The 17,691-nt window shown below is 36.9% G+C and overlaps 1 protein-coding gene across 4 annotated transcripts in view; it reads right to left on the reverse strand.

Annotated features, from left to right (window-relative positions):
* Window positions 1–17,691, reverse strand: part of CADM2 (cell adhesion molecule 2) — a 688,964-nt gene that overhangs the window by 107,279 nt on the left and 563,994 nt on the right. For all 4 annotated transcript variants that reach the window (XM_068910540.1, XM_068910560.1, XM_068910555.1 and 1 more), the window contains one exon: window positions 13,037–13,207. In XM_068910540.1, coding sequence (XP_068766641.1) covers window positions 13,037–13,207 — 171 coding nt within the window. The remainder of the gene's footprint in view (window positions 1–13,036; window positions 13,208–17,691) is intronic.

The raw sequence follows: 17,691 nt of genomic DNA on the forward strand, positions 1-17,691 counted from the left end.
CTGACATAACCATTTAACTGTGTGCAGCAGCGTCTTGTGCATTGATCTATAATACTCAGCTTTACTCAGTCATTTTAAATTTATTTACCTTGCTGTTTAATTTTTTGCACACTAACCACCAATTCCTCTTTGTACCAGAGTCCAAATTAGCATGATTGAATTCATTACAACACACATTTCTTCTTACAAATTTAGCTAAATTATGAGCTACAAACAACATGTCTTTATTTCATACCTTTATTTTATGAGCTCAAGCCTTCTGAATATTGAAGAGCTTCAATAAATTTCCCTGGTATTTTATTGCATCAGTGAACAACAACAGTTCTGGTGCTATCATTTTAAAAAAGGTTATAAAAATCTAACAGTCCAACAATAAAAGATTATTGCTACCTGGTAATAAATGACTGCCGGATGGTAAGATTTTTTAAGAATTTCCTGACAGAATAATTCATTTATTTTCTATCTTATTTTGTCTGGTTTTTTTTAAAGTATGTTTATAAAATCTAAGTATGTCAGTCTTCCACATTTTTCACAGTGCCTTTTCTCTCTTATTTCCTTGAAACCTTTCCATCAGATGCAAAGATAAAATAAGCAGATGCTTCTGAAAATGATGATGTATCTATTTTATTGATTAATCAGCACTGGAGTAAGCACAGGATAGTTTAAGGGATCTTTTTTTCAGAAACTAAGAGAAGATAATCATTTTTGTAAATGGGTGGCAATTACAAAACTTCTTGAAAATTATGTATTTCTACACAGTTTTATTCCTATTTCCAAAAAAAACCTAGGTAATTAAGTTTAGAAAAAGAGATTCATAAATTCTAAGGACAAACCACTCTCCTGTGTACAAAAAGAACAAATTGGATATCCCGAATGAGATCTGAAAGGAGAGAGAGGAGTACTCCAATCAGCACTGTGAAAGTGATCACCATTTTTAATAGTTTTTACACTTACCAGCTGCTTGTATCCTAGAGCTGTGAATCCGCATTTCCCAAAATTGGGCTTCTTTTATAAATGACAAGTGGCACAGCTTCTGCCTATGCCCCATTGCATTGAATGGCACTTGCAAAGCATTTTCCATTAGTAAACTTCATCAAATTACCCTGGGAGATACAGTAAGTTTGATACTTTGCTTCAGAATATAATGAATGACTCATTGCTTAAGCAGAAGAGATAAAAATTCAGTATTTTGCGCCTGACAAATAATTTTATTACTAATATTTGTGGAGGAGGCAATCCGGATCAAATGATTTTGTCACAGTAATGGCATTTCATTGCAATATATCTGTTGCTGCACTGCTTCAAAATTAATCTTTATAATATTTTTTGAAATATTTAGCTTTGATAAAAGTGAACACTTGGCACTATATCTGCATGGATATTCCTGTATTTTCTTTCTATACTCCTCTAAAAACTGTTTTACAGTCAAGCAGGACCAGAAACAGCACATGAGCCCTTTGTTATCTGAGACTCTTTGATGACAATTATATGACAACTTTTTTTCTTGCCTTTTTCAAATTTACTTTGAAATGATACTTTTTGAAGGAAAAATCAATAACTGCTTGCCCTAAAAGAGTGCAAAAACACTCTTCTGGATGCCAAACAACAACAAATGCCACTGCAGGGGAAAAGAAAACTTGATCAGTGAAATCCTCCTTCCCTCCCTCCGTCAAAATTCACAAGTGCCTGAACTCAAGCATCAAGCTTGGCAGGAAACCCAAGTTACTAATTCTGTGAAACTGATTATCTAGTACTTGGTTAAAAATATTCATAGTACCTGTTTCAACACCTCAGCTGTCAGTAATTTCACACTCAATCAGCATAATTGCTAAAAAAAAAAAAAAAATAGTGATTAAAATGGGATAGTCTATAATGGAAGGTGAATGAGGAAAAGATGGAGGACGTACACTACCAAAACTAAAAGTTTTACAGTCTTACTATGTTAAAACCTTATACTTCCTGTTGTGATGTACTGCATTCACTGATCATTTTTACCCTTCTTTATGCTTGATATGTGGCAAATAAAAATGGGAGCATAATGCTGCAGATATCGGTAGACCCTGCTGAATTAAGTGGTAGAAAGAGGGGCACTGGCACCACAATTATGAATGTATGCCACTGCATAAAAATAATTAGCACCACCTAAAGCTATAAACTCATGAATGATATTGTAAAAATTGTATTTACTTTGGCGACCCAGTTCTACTTTGTTCCGTGAACAAGAATAATGCTGCAGCTTAGTTTTATAATCTTTAGCTTCTTTAACTGTTTCTGTCATGCCACTTCTAAAGACTAAACAATCCCAATTTTGCCAATCTTTTCAGATATGTAAACCTTTCTGCTCCATTTATCATCTTGGTTGCCTTACACTGTGCTCTCTCCAGCTTAATTATATTTGTTTTTTATCTCGTTTTTGCCATGTCACCTAAGAGGAGTAAAGAAAAGAGTATGAGAAAAAAACCTTCTGCTTCCGTGTCTGATGTTATCAAGATATACAAAACTCTCACCGAGTCAGTGCCTGACCTTTTAATGTAACTTTATTTTCCGCACCCTCAGTTTCTTTTGCTTAAGGCCTTTAGTTTTCCCTTGTGTCTAACCTTAGCTATCTTGCTTATGGCTTGATAATCAGAACTGCAGCACATCCAAAACTGTTGTTTAGTGGAGTAAGAGCTCAGAGTGCTAAACACACTTCAAATACCCTTTCAAGCTTTATGCTTTTCTCTGAAGTTCCTACCACATATTAGACATTATGAAAGTTTGAACTATAGAAAAATCACTAAGCAGCAGTGCCAGGGAGTACAAATTTGACAATCTATTTCTTGTGAATATATATGAATATCCTTACGAGGGGCAACCTTTTCCCCCTTGGATGGTCCTAATAACTATTTCTATTCATGTTTTCCTCTAAATTATCTCACCTGGTTGCTTTTCATGAGTTTTTGCAAAAAAAAAGGTCCCCAAAACAGTTCCATAGCAAAGGCCTGGAACAGCTTTAGCCTCTTGTCATTTGGCTCCCTGGCTTAAAATGGCCAGAGTTGTACCTGGGACATAAGCTACACAATTCTAGAATTCTTAGTCTCCTTCCAAGGAGATCCCACCTGAAAAAAACACCCAGTCTTGGCCAGGAAAAAATCGAAAATGACATGGGAAGCATATGCTTGAAGGCAGCATGGAGCTTAACAGATCTGAGTCACGTACTTGAAAAATTCTTTCTTGAATCGGGACCTAATTTGCAATTTCTCAGACACTGAACTATCATTCAGCCACTCAGTCTTTACCATCCTGTGAGTGCTACTCAACATAAAGTAGTTAAAACAAAGATATTTTAAAATGTGCTTTCTGGTTTTTCAGCAAAGTCCCACTATGCATCTCTTAATATAAACTATATTCACGCTGCATCCATGTAGGTATTTGTCACATCAAATACAATGCAGAGAAACTAGTTAGTTTTTAATTGCTTTTACAGAAACTAATGTTTACTTAGATTAGGAGCTTGAAAAATCAGTCAGTTAATCAGTCTTGAGGATACAGCTGGTGGGCTAAATGGTCTGTCTGTAGCAGTTCATTATATCTGGAACTCACCTCCTCATGCAGAGAAGGATGCATCGTAACAGGAGACAAGCTACACTGCTTTTTTTACACTATTTTGTTAGTTTTCTGGTCTTTTCAGGTAGATGAACTAACTTATCCTCTTTGTCACACCCACCCAAGCATATCCTCCAGTGGCTTGACTGACTCGCTGCGGGGATTTCTACTCATGGTGTGTGACCAGTTGTGACCAAATTAACTATGCAACCTCAGAAGCCTATAGTGTGCTTCAGAAGGTTGTGTCCCCAACACTGGTACTCATTAATTCAGGAATACCACCACACTAACCTAGCTGACCTGGTTTTGCACGCAAGCTAGTATTTCCCCATGGCAAAGCACTGCGCTGTTCAATTATTCATTTGCAATGGTTCAGGGATGACCTTGCTGTGCTCCATTTCCCAGTGTAACCATGCCCCCTGTCTTCTCAGTGCTTTCCCACAAATTCTCTCTTTCCTATGCCTAAAGACTCACTCTTCTGAAAGGGAATTATATTTGTTTATTTTCCGAACAGCCTACTTTTAATATCATCAACAATCCCTCCCAAACTTCCCTTGAAACCTTCTCGAGACCTCTCTTAAACACATGACACCCAAATGGAATAACCTGCATGCACCATATTATTAATATTTCTATGCAGAATATATAAACCACTCTGGATTTCCCTATAAAAGAGACAAATAAATTATGTTAGAATATATTTCACTTGTAAACCATATTTGAACATAAGCCTGCAGATGGGAAAGGTCAGGATTGTACATTAACCCTTTGAACTAGATATCCCCTTTGAAAGATGAAAGTTTGGCAATAAATGGACCCACAAGTTTCTGAATTATTTTGCATTTAAATCATGGACTTCTTATTTTCATCCATCATTAACCTAATTGATCTCATTTAAACATGCAAATTGTGGCACTGAACTTTAATGTTCACAGATATTATTCTTTGCTGTTTGCTGCAACCATCCTTTATGTTTCATTTGTTTTGAGCATTCATTAATCTGAAAAGTTTAAACAAGATAATTTTGCTTATTATCACAGTGTTTACATAATTACTGAGTTAAATAATTAAATATAACTTATTTACTTTTCATTCAGTATGAAGAAGTGTACATGCAATGAAGGCTGTATCTTTTAATTTACGTTCTTATATAATTTTTAAATCTGTATCTTACATTGGCAAATATGGAAATATCCCATCTTAAGGGAGACAGAATAAGAGGTTAGTCACCAAAGTACTGAAATAATATTGAAGTATATTGTCCATACTAAAATCCCCACTGTGGTTTGGGAGAAGGGAGGCAACCCATTTTAGAAAAACACCAGAAGAGTATGTCTCCACATGGGTGAGTCTAGGGTGGAAACCTGGATGTGTACAAAAGGTTAACTTGTCTCGGATGAACACATTGTAACAAGGGATCAGCTGTAACATCCTTAAATCCTCTCATTCTCAAGGTAGCAGCAGCCCTGCAAAGTATCTTCACTGAAAGAGAAAAGCAGGAACACCACTCAAACAGTTGACCTGTAAAGGCTGGCAGCATTGCTTGTGAAAGAAGGCCCTTCCCTGCCACAAAGCTGGATCAGACTCAGGTAGCCATGTAAGAAAACATCTAGTATTTCCTCTATGAGCGTCCAAGTACTTCAACAGCTGACAGATTTTCACTGAAGTGTTGGAAATCCCTGCATGCTTAAGCTTACAGAAATTGTCTAAGATCACAGAAAGGGAGATTTTGTGAGAAAGCAAGGTTCTGTCTGCAAGTCACACAGAAAACATGGCCCTCTTGTTTTTTAATCAGAAAAAGTAGCTTTAATCAACAAGGCCATCCATATGTGTGACATGAAAATCAGGCAGAGAAACCCACCTGGAGAGCTGAGATCTAAGAGCCTAAGGTCCAGGCTGCTTGTTCTGTAGAAGTGGAGTACATCCTGAAAACAATATTGCTGTAGCCAAGCCAAGGTGATCAAGATGCTGGATGGTATTTTACAGTAACTACCTACTAACTGCAATTAACTCAGGTTAGGAAGTGTACTTCAGAGAAAAAAAAAAAAAGATCACTGGGATAGGCCAGTGGTGGAGCAAAAAATTAGCATTCTTTGGTGTCTGAAGTAAAAAGATTGTTCTTACAGTGCCCTGAGTCCTGAAAAATCACTCTGAAAATTTTGTTCTGGGCTTCCCTCTTTTGTCCTACAATTCTGAACTGGCTTCCACCTAGGAAGAGGACTGGTAAGACATGAGAGTCTGATAATGACTTATTCACTTCTAAAGAGCTTAGGATCTAGCTAGCTGTTTGATGATAACCGGGACTTGGTTCCTCAAAAATAGGACACAGAAATCCTAATGTTGTCTGGTGCTCAGATCTTAGTCTAAGAACTCTAAAGCATAGAGCACTGAAGCCCACAAAAACATTAGTAATTTATCAGTTTGGGGGCAAAAACCACTCCTTTTTCTCAAGGAAAGTTTCTCAACTGTTCTCAGTCTATTTGTCACAAACAGTATGCAAAAGGACGGGCCGTGCTCGAGAAAATGCTGCTGTGTCTGTGTCATCACGTTATTCTTGAAAGAAGGCACAAGATGGGATATTCACTAGTTCTACAGGTCTCTGAGATGTGAGGATTCCCAAACACTATTCTAAGATAAGATGGCTACAAAAAGAGAGAAAATCGTAATAATTTGAAATACAAAATTGCAAAGCCCCGGATGTGCAAATCTCAAGGGAGTTCTTTCTTTTGCAGCCGTAGATAACCATGATCTTGGAAAATTCAGGTCTTTTCACTGCATCAGCAGCTATAGGAGAAATGTTTATTTAACTTTATCAGCTAAAAATATCATTAGATAAACGCCTTCTGTGATGGCAAAGCCAAAACGAGAAGTTCCAGTTCTTACCAGCCCACCAGACTGTCTCAACATACACTTTACCTTTATTTATTTGAGTTGGTTCAATATTATGGGAGCCTATCTGTTAAAATATAAGTCATAAAGAAGGAAACTCACTGCACCTCGTTGCCCTACTTAGCTGTCCATTTCCTGACTCTGTGAACGCATCCCTTGTCAGACTGTCCCTATCAGGACTGAGGCAGTGTGAAATCATGAAAAGTATTTCCAGATTTTACTTTAAGCCTGCGTGTCTTTAAGGGTGTCACACAGCATAATGGAGAGAGATAGTCATAAGCAAAGAGAATGACACCACTGTTGACTGGCTGGACACCAAAAACAAACAAACAAAAACCAGCATCAGTGAAGGACATTTCTTTTAACTCTCATATTTTCACTTCCCCAGAATATGTTCTCTGCCTAGACAGCGCAAGACACTTTCAGAAAGGGAAATGTGCCTCTGCTCCTAAAGCACGGGTACTGCCTAACCTCTGGGGAATTCTGGGAGCCATACCTCAAATAAAAATGGAGCTCTCAAGGCCAAGGAAGAAAGGAGGTATCTCACGCCAAAGTGTAAGACCAAGAAAGATTTCTAAGCACAAATTGGTGCTGGAGAAAAATCAGTAAAGTCAGTAAGCATAAACTGGTGCACTAAAAGAGAATTCACTTCTTACATCTTAGTTGAACAGCTGCAAAAAAATGGTTTGCCTCAGCCAGACAGCTGAAAGAAACTGAAAGTGTGAGGCGTATTCTATAACTTCATAGTACAGAGGAACCACATGTAGGTGACAGAGGAGAGTGCTTCTCCTCAGACTTTATTATAGCTAAAAGGTGTCCAACTGTGTGTGCTTTTGGGTGTGCACACATCTGCCCCTTCTGAACTACAAAAAGACAACAAATCTGTGGCTGAGATAGTCATGCTGAACGATCACCGATGATGTTTAAAATGTAACTACTTTGTTAGAATGAAACAGAAGATTGAAGGAAGCTACATTTTTTCTGTAAACATTAACCTGATGTGGAATTGTAAGTGTTTTAGGCATTGTCTGTAGATAAACAGCAGTCAACTGTGCATCACCATTTTCTTTCCTTTTTTTTTTTTTTCATATAATGCCATTTCTGTTGGGAATGTAAAATTGTACAAAATGTGTACATTTTGTACATGTACAAAAACCATGAAACCAGGCAAGTAAAAATAATGGGCCAAACTCTTAGTGAGCATCAGCTATTGGAGCTCCTTGATAAACTTGCTCAGCCTTACACCAGCAGAAATTCTACCACCAACCTCTTGTCCAGGAGACCTCTGTCTTTCAATATATCCATAACCACAGTAGTACCATGTTGTTACACACACACACACACACACACAGAGTTTCCTACATGGCTGCACAAGTGCATTGCTGATTTGCTTATTCATACTCTGCTAAATTTCAGCTTTTTGTTTATTTAATTCAAAATCAATACGTGCATTTCCAAACAACAGCCAGTAACCTCTTGGAATGACGTTAAAGTGAATTTCAGACATTCACTGCAAATGAATCTAGTAACAACCACAAATGAAGAAACTACCTATTACATAAAAATTGTTGGAATAGCCTGTATAAGGGAGCTAGCTGATGACTGTAGACTTGTTAGATTGACAATTCACTGCACATCTGTGTCTGCCAATATAGAATTTACTCCAAGTTGCCTCTCCAGACAGTTCTTTACATAATACATATTTAAGTTATTAGTGTTGTCATTTGGGAGCATGGTCAGCTTTTGAAGAAACTTCCAGGGTGTCCGTTAGCACGGATCACATCACAGCTGCCATTTTAGAGTCATGATGATTACGTCTGAAGTTCAAATGATTTGATTTCATTTTAGAGTTTCAGAAGCAGTCTGTAGGGCAGACTTACACAATTAATTTTTACTGAGGTCTGCTGGGTAACTTTATTGAAGTCTGAGAACTTCTACTGAGGTAAGGTAGTTACCACTGGCTAACTTTACAGCGCTCTTGTTCAGTAGGAAGCAGCATGGTGGTTCCCACTCAGATGAAACCTGCAGGAAAGTGAAGAAACTGCTTCCAAGACACACACTGCCTATCTGGGACATCGAGGAGGAATAAGCGGAACTCAGTCACTGCTCAGATCTGGACCAGAAGTTGTACGGGCCCTCAAATGTCTCTTCGGGAGAGTACGTGGGGATTTACAGTACACAGTCCCCCAAATATTTTACTGAGAGGCTTTCAAAATTGAACTTCTGCACCTGTGATTCTTTAATATGAGAATTCAAAAAAATGCACCCTTATTTTAGTTTGAACACAGAAGTTAACAGTGAAACCTTTGAGATTTATATTTATCACTTACAAGAAGCACTTCCTAATAATCAGTGGCAGCTAGGCTGACAAGCAAACTTCAGAGCAAAGCCATGGGGGATATGAGTCTATTTTAGGTTTACTGTTGGCAGTAAGGGTCAGTGGAAAAATAAACTCAGCAAGCAGTGTCATGCCACTACAAACCTCTGCTGGCCAAGCATAAGCTAAAGTATGGCCAAACCTTTCAGCACAACACAAACAATTGGGCAACTGAGCTGCCCTGCAGCACACAGACCATGACATATAGATGAATAGGATTAAGCACGAGTGAGACATAACATAAATTAGTAATAAATAAAGCTCAAAAGATTGGGGGAGTTAATTATCCCACAGCCTAGAGTAGAGTAACATGCTCACCCACAATAGCATCTATATTATTTTAACAACTTAAGTCTGCAAAACTAATCAGGGAAGCCCTGTGATAACTGGCACGCTTTCTCAATATTTCAAGAACTGATCATGGTCTCCTTCAAGATATCCTTCTTTTAGTCAAACTTTAAATAATATAGGCAATCTCCAGTTCTGGAACCAATCATTCGAGAAAAAAGAAAAGAACAGCAGAAGGGCTCAAAAGTTATTTTTATTATACACACACACACACACACACACACACATACATACATATATATATAAATATATATATATATAAAGAAAACTATAAACTTTTTTGTCCTGAAGGTTTAGTTCTCAGCTTCATGTCATATACTGTAATACTGCTGGTGAAAGCTGATTTGATTGCTCTGTCACACTAATAAAATGTAAGATTTGTGATACTGATATCACTGTTAATGGTAATATTGGTTTGAGTTTTCTTAAGTTTACTTTCTGTTGAAGCCAATGATAAAATCAGCTGTGTGGAATTACAGGCATCTCTACATCTCTCTGTGGACTCATTAGAAATATCCATTTTATATAGTCCCATCAGCTAGGACAGATTTAATTTTATTCTATCAGTCACTAGACAGAAGTAAAATCCTCTCATTCCAGCCATTCTACTGCTTCCCTTTTTCTTTACCTATCGTCCACTGGATACAGATACAATCCTGTAATTCCCACTGTCCTACTGGCTTCCTCTTTCTTTGCTTTTTTGTTTTGATGAAGCCACATCTGTTTTGTCTACTGTCAGTAGGGCTAATGCTAGAAAACAAATCAGATTTTTCACTTTCAAGCCTAACTGTGGAGTGAAACCATACAGGACAGTAAGGGCTAGATGATTTATTATTGTCCTTTATTTCTAAAAGAGGCTAGATATATTTCTAACAGGGGCTAGATATATGCACTGGTTGATGCACTGGTAATTCATAAGGACTATCCATGCATCAAAGATAAGAGTCTTCAAATTTTAAGAGAGTGTTTAAAATCAAAGCGCACTTCTTGTGGGCGATGCCAAATCCAATGCATTTCTTCCCTGTCAAGCTGAAGTCCATCTGTACGGTTCTGTTTCACTAATTTAAGGTACTTTTTTATTGTTCTATTCACAGAGCTCTCTGCACACTTGAAATACCCCTGGGACAATACCACACTGCTTGGCTGTGATTTCTGCAGGGATGCCTTTCAGAACCTACAGAGCATGAAACTAACAAATTCTCATGACCTCTCTCATGGTGTCCCATAATTCATCTGTGTTTTGTCAGTACCATTTTTGAACTGAGGATATATTAGGTCAGCCCATGTTGGGTCCTGTGAGTATGATTCTCATTAATACAAACAGGGTGTCTCTCATATCTTTGAAGATGTACGGGTTGATGGATAATAGTGAGCAGCTTCCAGTAACTGCAGCAGTACCAGCTACTGTGGGGAGTAGTACCAGGAGGCAGAGCAGGAGAATGAAATCAAGGAACCCAGTTCCGGTGCTATGCCCTCCATTCACTCTTTGGGATTGTTCCAGTAAATCACACTTCTGCTCTCTTTTCTTCTATGCTCTCTGCTGAACCATGTCTTTAGACCCCTGAATCTTTCTTTTTCTGTAATTTTGTTTAGAAACTTAGCCAGCATAAGGCAGTTGAGTGGGTTGACCATGGAGTTCCAGGTGGTACGGAAAAGCACAATAATACCCCTGTTCTTAGTCTCCTTGTCATCACTAATAAAATATTGTTTTCTCCAAAATTTTAAATGGCATTCCCATTCTCTCTTGTAAACCTGTGCTTATCTTGGCACATTTCTCACTTATCCCTGTATAATGACTCCGTACGCCTGGAGATTCAATTCGTGGAAAATTAGTGAGGCAGGCAGCAAGGATAGTCAACTCACTTGCACGTTGTGGCTTTTGGTAAGTTGGCAGTCTGAGGGGACAGCAATATGAAGTACATTAATAATTGTAAATGCTCTGTGTAGGCTGTCTTTATTAGAGAACTACAGTGAATTCACAGAAGAAATAGAAAGGTCTTATTCAAAAATAAAGCAACAGGCAAAGAGAAAGATACATTCTGCTGCTATTCAGCAAGGTAATGTCTTGCTATCTAAGGTACAAAAGGGAAGGAAACTATGAATATTGAAGAAGCTTCATATATGGGAAGCCATAGAAAGGTTTCTTTGCTTTATGATAATCATACAAATCAGAGCCCTGCCTTCACCTTGAATCACTTTGCATAGCAGCCACTGTGACTCAGTTTAAACTTTCTACAGCTCTCCTGTGTCTGCATCTATTGATCCATTCAATTTGGTTTATTTCCTTTAGCACCAACCCCTTGAGCAGGGCACGGGAGGAACAGCAAGCGATTTGGAAATGACGGCATGGGCCAGCTCAGTAGCTGATCGTTGTGGCATTTGAGAATTCAAGGAAATAAAACTACTAAAGATTCATATCTCTAGTACAGATGCCATTTGAACATTTTCGGGGAGGCAGGTGTTTACTAGCTAAGTTGGTGGAGAAAGCCTTTGCTCTCACTCAGTAAAATGTAAGGTAGAATATATCTGAAAAGTTATTTTCAGTATACGTTACTTACAGATAGCAATCCATATCCTTCTCATTTTCAGACTTTTGCAGATGACATTTTCAGCAACACCTGTCTGCTTCTATGTATGCAGTGCTTTTGTCACCACTGCATTTTACACATGCTACAAGTCTTAGCTGCCTAAAGAAATGACCCCTGTTTAGAAGCAAGTTATATGTGCCAGCAATCCTTGACATGGCATCCTGGGAACCAGCTGTAGCTACTGGAAGCTTGTCTGCTTTATGGACCCTGCTTCAATGCAGTAATAGCATCACTTGCAAAAATAATAGGTTCAGAGAAACAGATCTATGAAAGGTCTTTTTCCTTCACTTGTTCCGATGATATTTTGCAGATGCCTGTTTTCTCCAGCTAGCAATCAAGTACAGGTGTTCTGCAGAAGTCCAAATAAACATGCAGTGAAGAAAGGTGGTTATAATGCAAGTGAATGCAAAAAAGGCATCTGATGTTGAAAAGGTGTTCTCCTGGGTGCCTCAGAGTTTATAAGTGAATAAGTGACTCAAAGGACAGCCTGACTTTGGTGTAGGACACACAGATACATAGGCAGGCTTATTCAACTGTGAAACAGCATACTGTATAATGCAGTAATTAGAGAACTAACAGAAATTGAATACTTAGGAATATTGGTATAAAACACTACATGAACAAACTCATTGTGGACTGATTTTACTTCTTGCTATTTTGTAAGAATTCTGGAAACCTCAAGTTCAAAAAAATTCTATTTGAAAAAGTCAGTCAACGTAAGAGACAGAAAACAACTGCAGTTTATCCAGAGTAATATCCTGTAAACAAGTCCTAAAAATAAATTCTGAAAGCCTTTTTCTCCTAGACTTCTGTTTTTAACAGCATTACACAGAGTTTCATCAGCACGATAAAAAGTTAGTAAGGCAGTCTGCTCCAAACTTTGCTTCTTCATAACCTTGTTCTACGTTTCTGGGACAGTTTCAACAAAATTGTGAACTACTATGACCTTGATGTTAAAGACCTCTTTGAGATTGTTACAATAATGAACAACAAACAAATGCATTTCCTATCATTTCTCAAAGCTAACCAGGAACTCAGTCCATTAGTCTTTTCACTAGTAAAGATCTCATTAACTTTTTTAGAGCTACTCCTGTAAAAAAAATGCAAAGTCAGGTTAAAAGGAGGAGGTTACCTATATTCACTGTACCAGGAGTTTTTATTTCTTCCTAAGAATTTTCCCACAATAGCGTTTTTCTCAGGGGCAAAACAAAACTATAAAAACCCAGCATATATAACATGTATTACTTACAGTGTATTTCTAGAACCTGCATTGCTATCTGAGGTGTAGAGTTTAGGGACTCATGGTCTACTCTGCAACTTACAACTGCACCATCATCATTGCGATCTGCTAGGAAATCCAGCGTGCTGCTGACTGTGAATGTTTTACGATTTGCATCTTCTTCTTTTAAATATTTAACATCTGAAAGAAAAATAAACAAAGATTTTTTTCTCCAATATTTTAGGAAATATAATCCAACATTAGAGAGCTACATTATCCACCAAACTTGTTTGAATAAAACTCTTTCATCTCTACATTGATCTCTTTAAAACAAAAGTTATTATACTACAGTTATCCCACAATTTGCTCCTGTTGTCAGAGCAGGAGATATATACAGAAAAAGAAAATTTCAAAATTGGCTAATTAATACTGCACTCAGAGGGAAATTCCTTTCATCATTCTCTCTCATATGCTTAGGTTACAGTTGGACATAAACTTTCTCTGCATTTCATTAGAAACACATGGTCTGCTCCCACCTTCACTCCCCTTAAATATTCAGTGTCACTAAATCTTAAATTTTCTAAGTCCGTGTTTATAATCTTTATAGTAAGGCAATACGTTAACATCACTGAAGCCAGGTGAACTGAAGCTGCATGTAGTTATATCAGCTCTGTGCTCATTTTATTGATTGCTTATTCTTGTTATTTGGCTAGAATTACGTTAACTTGTGAACAAAAATAATCTAAAGTATGGATATCAATGGTGACAAACAATTGCAAATAGTCATCATGGCATTGTAGTTAATATAATCCACAGACAAGTCCCAATCACACTGGACATAAAATTATTCAAAAGACATCATTCAAAAGACATGCTTTATATTACGCTAAACTGGCCTACTGTTTTTGTGTAGATCCAGGTAAAAATCTTTTTTTCAGGTTTTATCCCAGATGCTATGGTGCTGGGTGCCCACAGGTTCAGAGACTATATGCTCAAGAAGTACTCAACTCTGCTCAAGGTTAAGGTTCAAATTCAGAAAGTGTCATTGTAGGGCACACAAGTTAGGTCAGAACTGAACATTTATTTTAACATGTTACTACATATTAAATCTAGATCTATTTACTCATAGTTTAGAATTGTTTTGTCCCAACTACTTGTATTAGTCATTGATTTTTATTTATTTCAGTAAAAGAGTAGGCTGGATATATTGATTTCTTACAATGATGGCTTTAAAAGATTTATATATAAATACATAAACAAGTATATTAAATCCCACTGAGACTGCATGTTCTAGGTGTCCTAAAAAAAGGAAAAGAAAATGTGAGAGATTTCAGTTTTACAAATTAAACTAAATCCCATTAGAAGGGGTAATCTAAATAAAATTTCCATGAAATAACAATTTTAGAAAGCAAACCTTAAATGGCTTAAGCTACTTCCTTTTAGATTAAAAGTATCTCTGAAATCAGAAAGATGGTCTTTTTCATTGTCTCCAGATAGATGAAGAAGTCGCTTAGTTATACAGCTTCAATTTTTTCCCTAAGAAATAATTATTTCCTGAACGCAATCATTTTTCGGCCTGTTGGTTGCTAAGCTTTAAGCAGATTTCAATTTCTGCCAAGATGACTATTAAGATTTAAAGATCAAAAGGTGAGAGAAATATTGATCAGGATCAAAGCAAAGTTGTTATAATCAAAGAGCAAACATCTTTGCTAATATTCAAAGCAAATACAGGAGATTTTTTTCCAAAAGTTAAGGTCTCAACTTTAATAATAAGCACCTATATAGACAGCCTTTCATTCATAAGTAAGCACCCACTCCACAGCTTACTAACTTCAAGTGGAGGACAGCCAGCTCCTGAATATATCAATAGCTTTAATCTCAGTGGCAGTTAATCCTCTGGAAAAGCAAAAATAATTATTTAATTTCCTAAATAGATATTTAGAAGCTTTCCTCTAGACATCTGTTTTTTGGAAGAGCTAACCCCTTTATTACCTCTGTAAAAAACATGGTGATATTATTCTGTAAGCTCTCAACATTCTCGTGAACAGAAATATTTAGGTTGTCCTCTTTAACAGCTGTATTTTCTTGGACATCTCTTCATAGCAAAATGAAGGTGTGATTGTAATACATGCTAACGTAATGCAAGTCCACCTGCACCTAAGTAGCAGTTAAGATGAGGCAGTGTGCATATTACCATACGCTAGCATTCAGAAAGTCCACCCAGGTTTTTTAAAGAATTTGTAAACACGTCTACTTTAGGCCAGGTTTTTTTATTTTCATTTTCTTATTACTCCTCTCTCTCTTAAATAATTACCCCTGAAAAAAAAAGAAAGAAAGGAAAAGATCCATTACAGAGGAATTTTCTCTGGAACTCACTGCAATCAAACAAGTGCAGGATTGACTAGATAGAAAGGAGCTTTACAGTAAAGAGCAGGGGTCCTGAGGACAAGGTTGAACATAAGTCAATAATGTGTCCTTACACAGTTGAAAGCTAAAAAATGACTGCCTTGCATTAATAACAGCACAGCCAGCAAGGCAAGGCAAGGCATTATTCTCCTCTACTCAGTACTCGTGTGGCTGCACCTAGAGCGTACCATGCCCAATTTGGGGCTCCCCAGTACAAGAAAGACAGTGGCAAAATGGAGTGGGTTCAGCAGAGGGCCACCAAGATGGTCAGTGGCTGGAGCACACAACGTACAAGGAAAGCCTAAGACAGTTGGGCTTGTTCAGCATGAGGAAGAGAAGACTAGAAAGAGATCAAATTACTGTCTGCAAGTGCATGGTTATAGAGAAGAAAAAGCCGGACTCTTCTCAGAGGTATACAGCAGAAGGTGAGAGGCAACAGGCACAAGCTACACCAAGGCAAACTCTGATTATGCCTAATGAGATACCTACACATAATGAAAATTATTCACAAAAAGGGCTTTCAAATATTGAAACACATCACCCCAAGAGATTGTGAAATCTCTACTCTTGGAGGTTTTTCAGAACTGAACTGGACAAGGCCTTTAGCAACCTGATCTAACCTTTGAACAGAGGTTGGACCAGATGATCTCTATGGTCCTCTTCCAACTTATTCTACTCCATGATTCTGTCAGACAGATGTAGATACAAATATTTCTAAACTGATATTAGTTTAAGTTAGTTAAGATTAGAAAAATAAAAGAAATGAAACACGTATCATTTGTTTTTCATTGTGAACTACTCATAAGAGTGCATAACTGTAAATAGTGTCAATGCATAACATCTATATAGAAATATTCATCTTCTGAAAAGACACTTTTCCTGCTTTTACTAGGCAAACATGATTTTTGATTACTTTAAAAATCAAGTTCTGCCACGAAATGACCTGCTCTCTAAAATGTTTTAACTCTCCTTTTAGGGGTTTATCAAAACAAAAAGTTCAATGCCTCTCTGGATGCTTGGCATACACTTAAAATGCATAAACTCACTTAAAAAGTCTCAATCTGTTATTACAAAATCAACTGATATTATCTTATTTCTGAGACTTTTTACTAGAGAGAAAAAAAGCAAGTCCATTTTAAAATGTTCCTGATACCTAAATGAAAAGGTTTTACATAATATTATTGAAGAAACATGTAACAAATTTTACGGCAAAACCAGTATATAACTTTTTAATACAAAAATTATGTATTTAACTATTGCCATATTTGTAGTTTTCATAATCTCCTTTTAGAAATGTCACCAAATTGGAGCAGGTAGGAAAAAGAAATGACTGGAATGCTCAAGTACATATAGATGTTAATTTGGTGCCTATATAACAAACATGGTGCCTTTTACTAGAGTAAAAGGTATAGTATTCAGTATTTCACATTTGCATTCTTTTACTACTAACCTTTACTCTGTCAAATAGTATTCTTTTACCAGATAAGGATTATTTTTTGACTAACAGCAATGGGGCAACAATTTTAGAATGGCTTTTTTCCCCTTTGGTGCAACTCTGAACTCAATGCATCATTTATATTCTTTTGCGCCGTGTATAATATACTGTAACTCAATTGGATTTACTGGTGCTAGACAGACAAAATCCTAACCTTTAATGTCAGCTGCATTAGCATATAATTTCATATCTATTTTCTCAGATTTATCATTTCACCTTTTCCAGTGCACAAGCTAATGTAACTTCTGCTGATGCCACTGCAAACTGGTTAGATTATTTTATTTCTAACCTTTGTGAAAATGGCAATGTGCTCTTCAGAAGACCTAGAAAACTTAACTGAAATGAATGTGTTTAGTGCTTTCCTCTCATTTCTATTTTACCCTTTCACTGTTCTTGTTGACACATCTTTTTTGTCTCCCTCCCCCTCTTTCTTTTAAATCATCTCTTTAGGAAATGTTGAGAACAGCATGTTAGTTAAAGAACCAAAACACCAAACTGCCTGCTTGGCTTCAATTACATGTCAGCTGAAAGAAAAGGCAAAGTTATTACACCAGCCTGTAAGATACAATCTTTAAAAATATATCTTTTGAGATGTGTTCCTCGTTGCTATGCATGCTACATCAGTGGTTCTCTTAAAATATTAATGCTACTTACAGTTATTTTCAATCTTTACATTTCTTTAACATAGTCATCCTGTCATCTCTTCTGTGTGACAGGATCTCTGGAATGCTGTGTCATATGTGTTAGCTGTGCTGTTCGATTCTTCGTTTTAATTATGTTTGAC

This window comes from Struthio camelus, chromosome 1 (genome assembly GCF_040807025.1).
Source record: "Struthio camelus isolate bStrCam1 chromosome 1, bStrCam1.hap1, whole genome shotgun sequence".
NCBI lineage: Eukaryota > Metazoa > Chordata > Aves > Struthioniformes > Struthionidae > Struthio > Struthio camelus.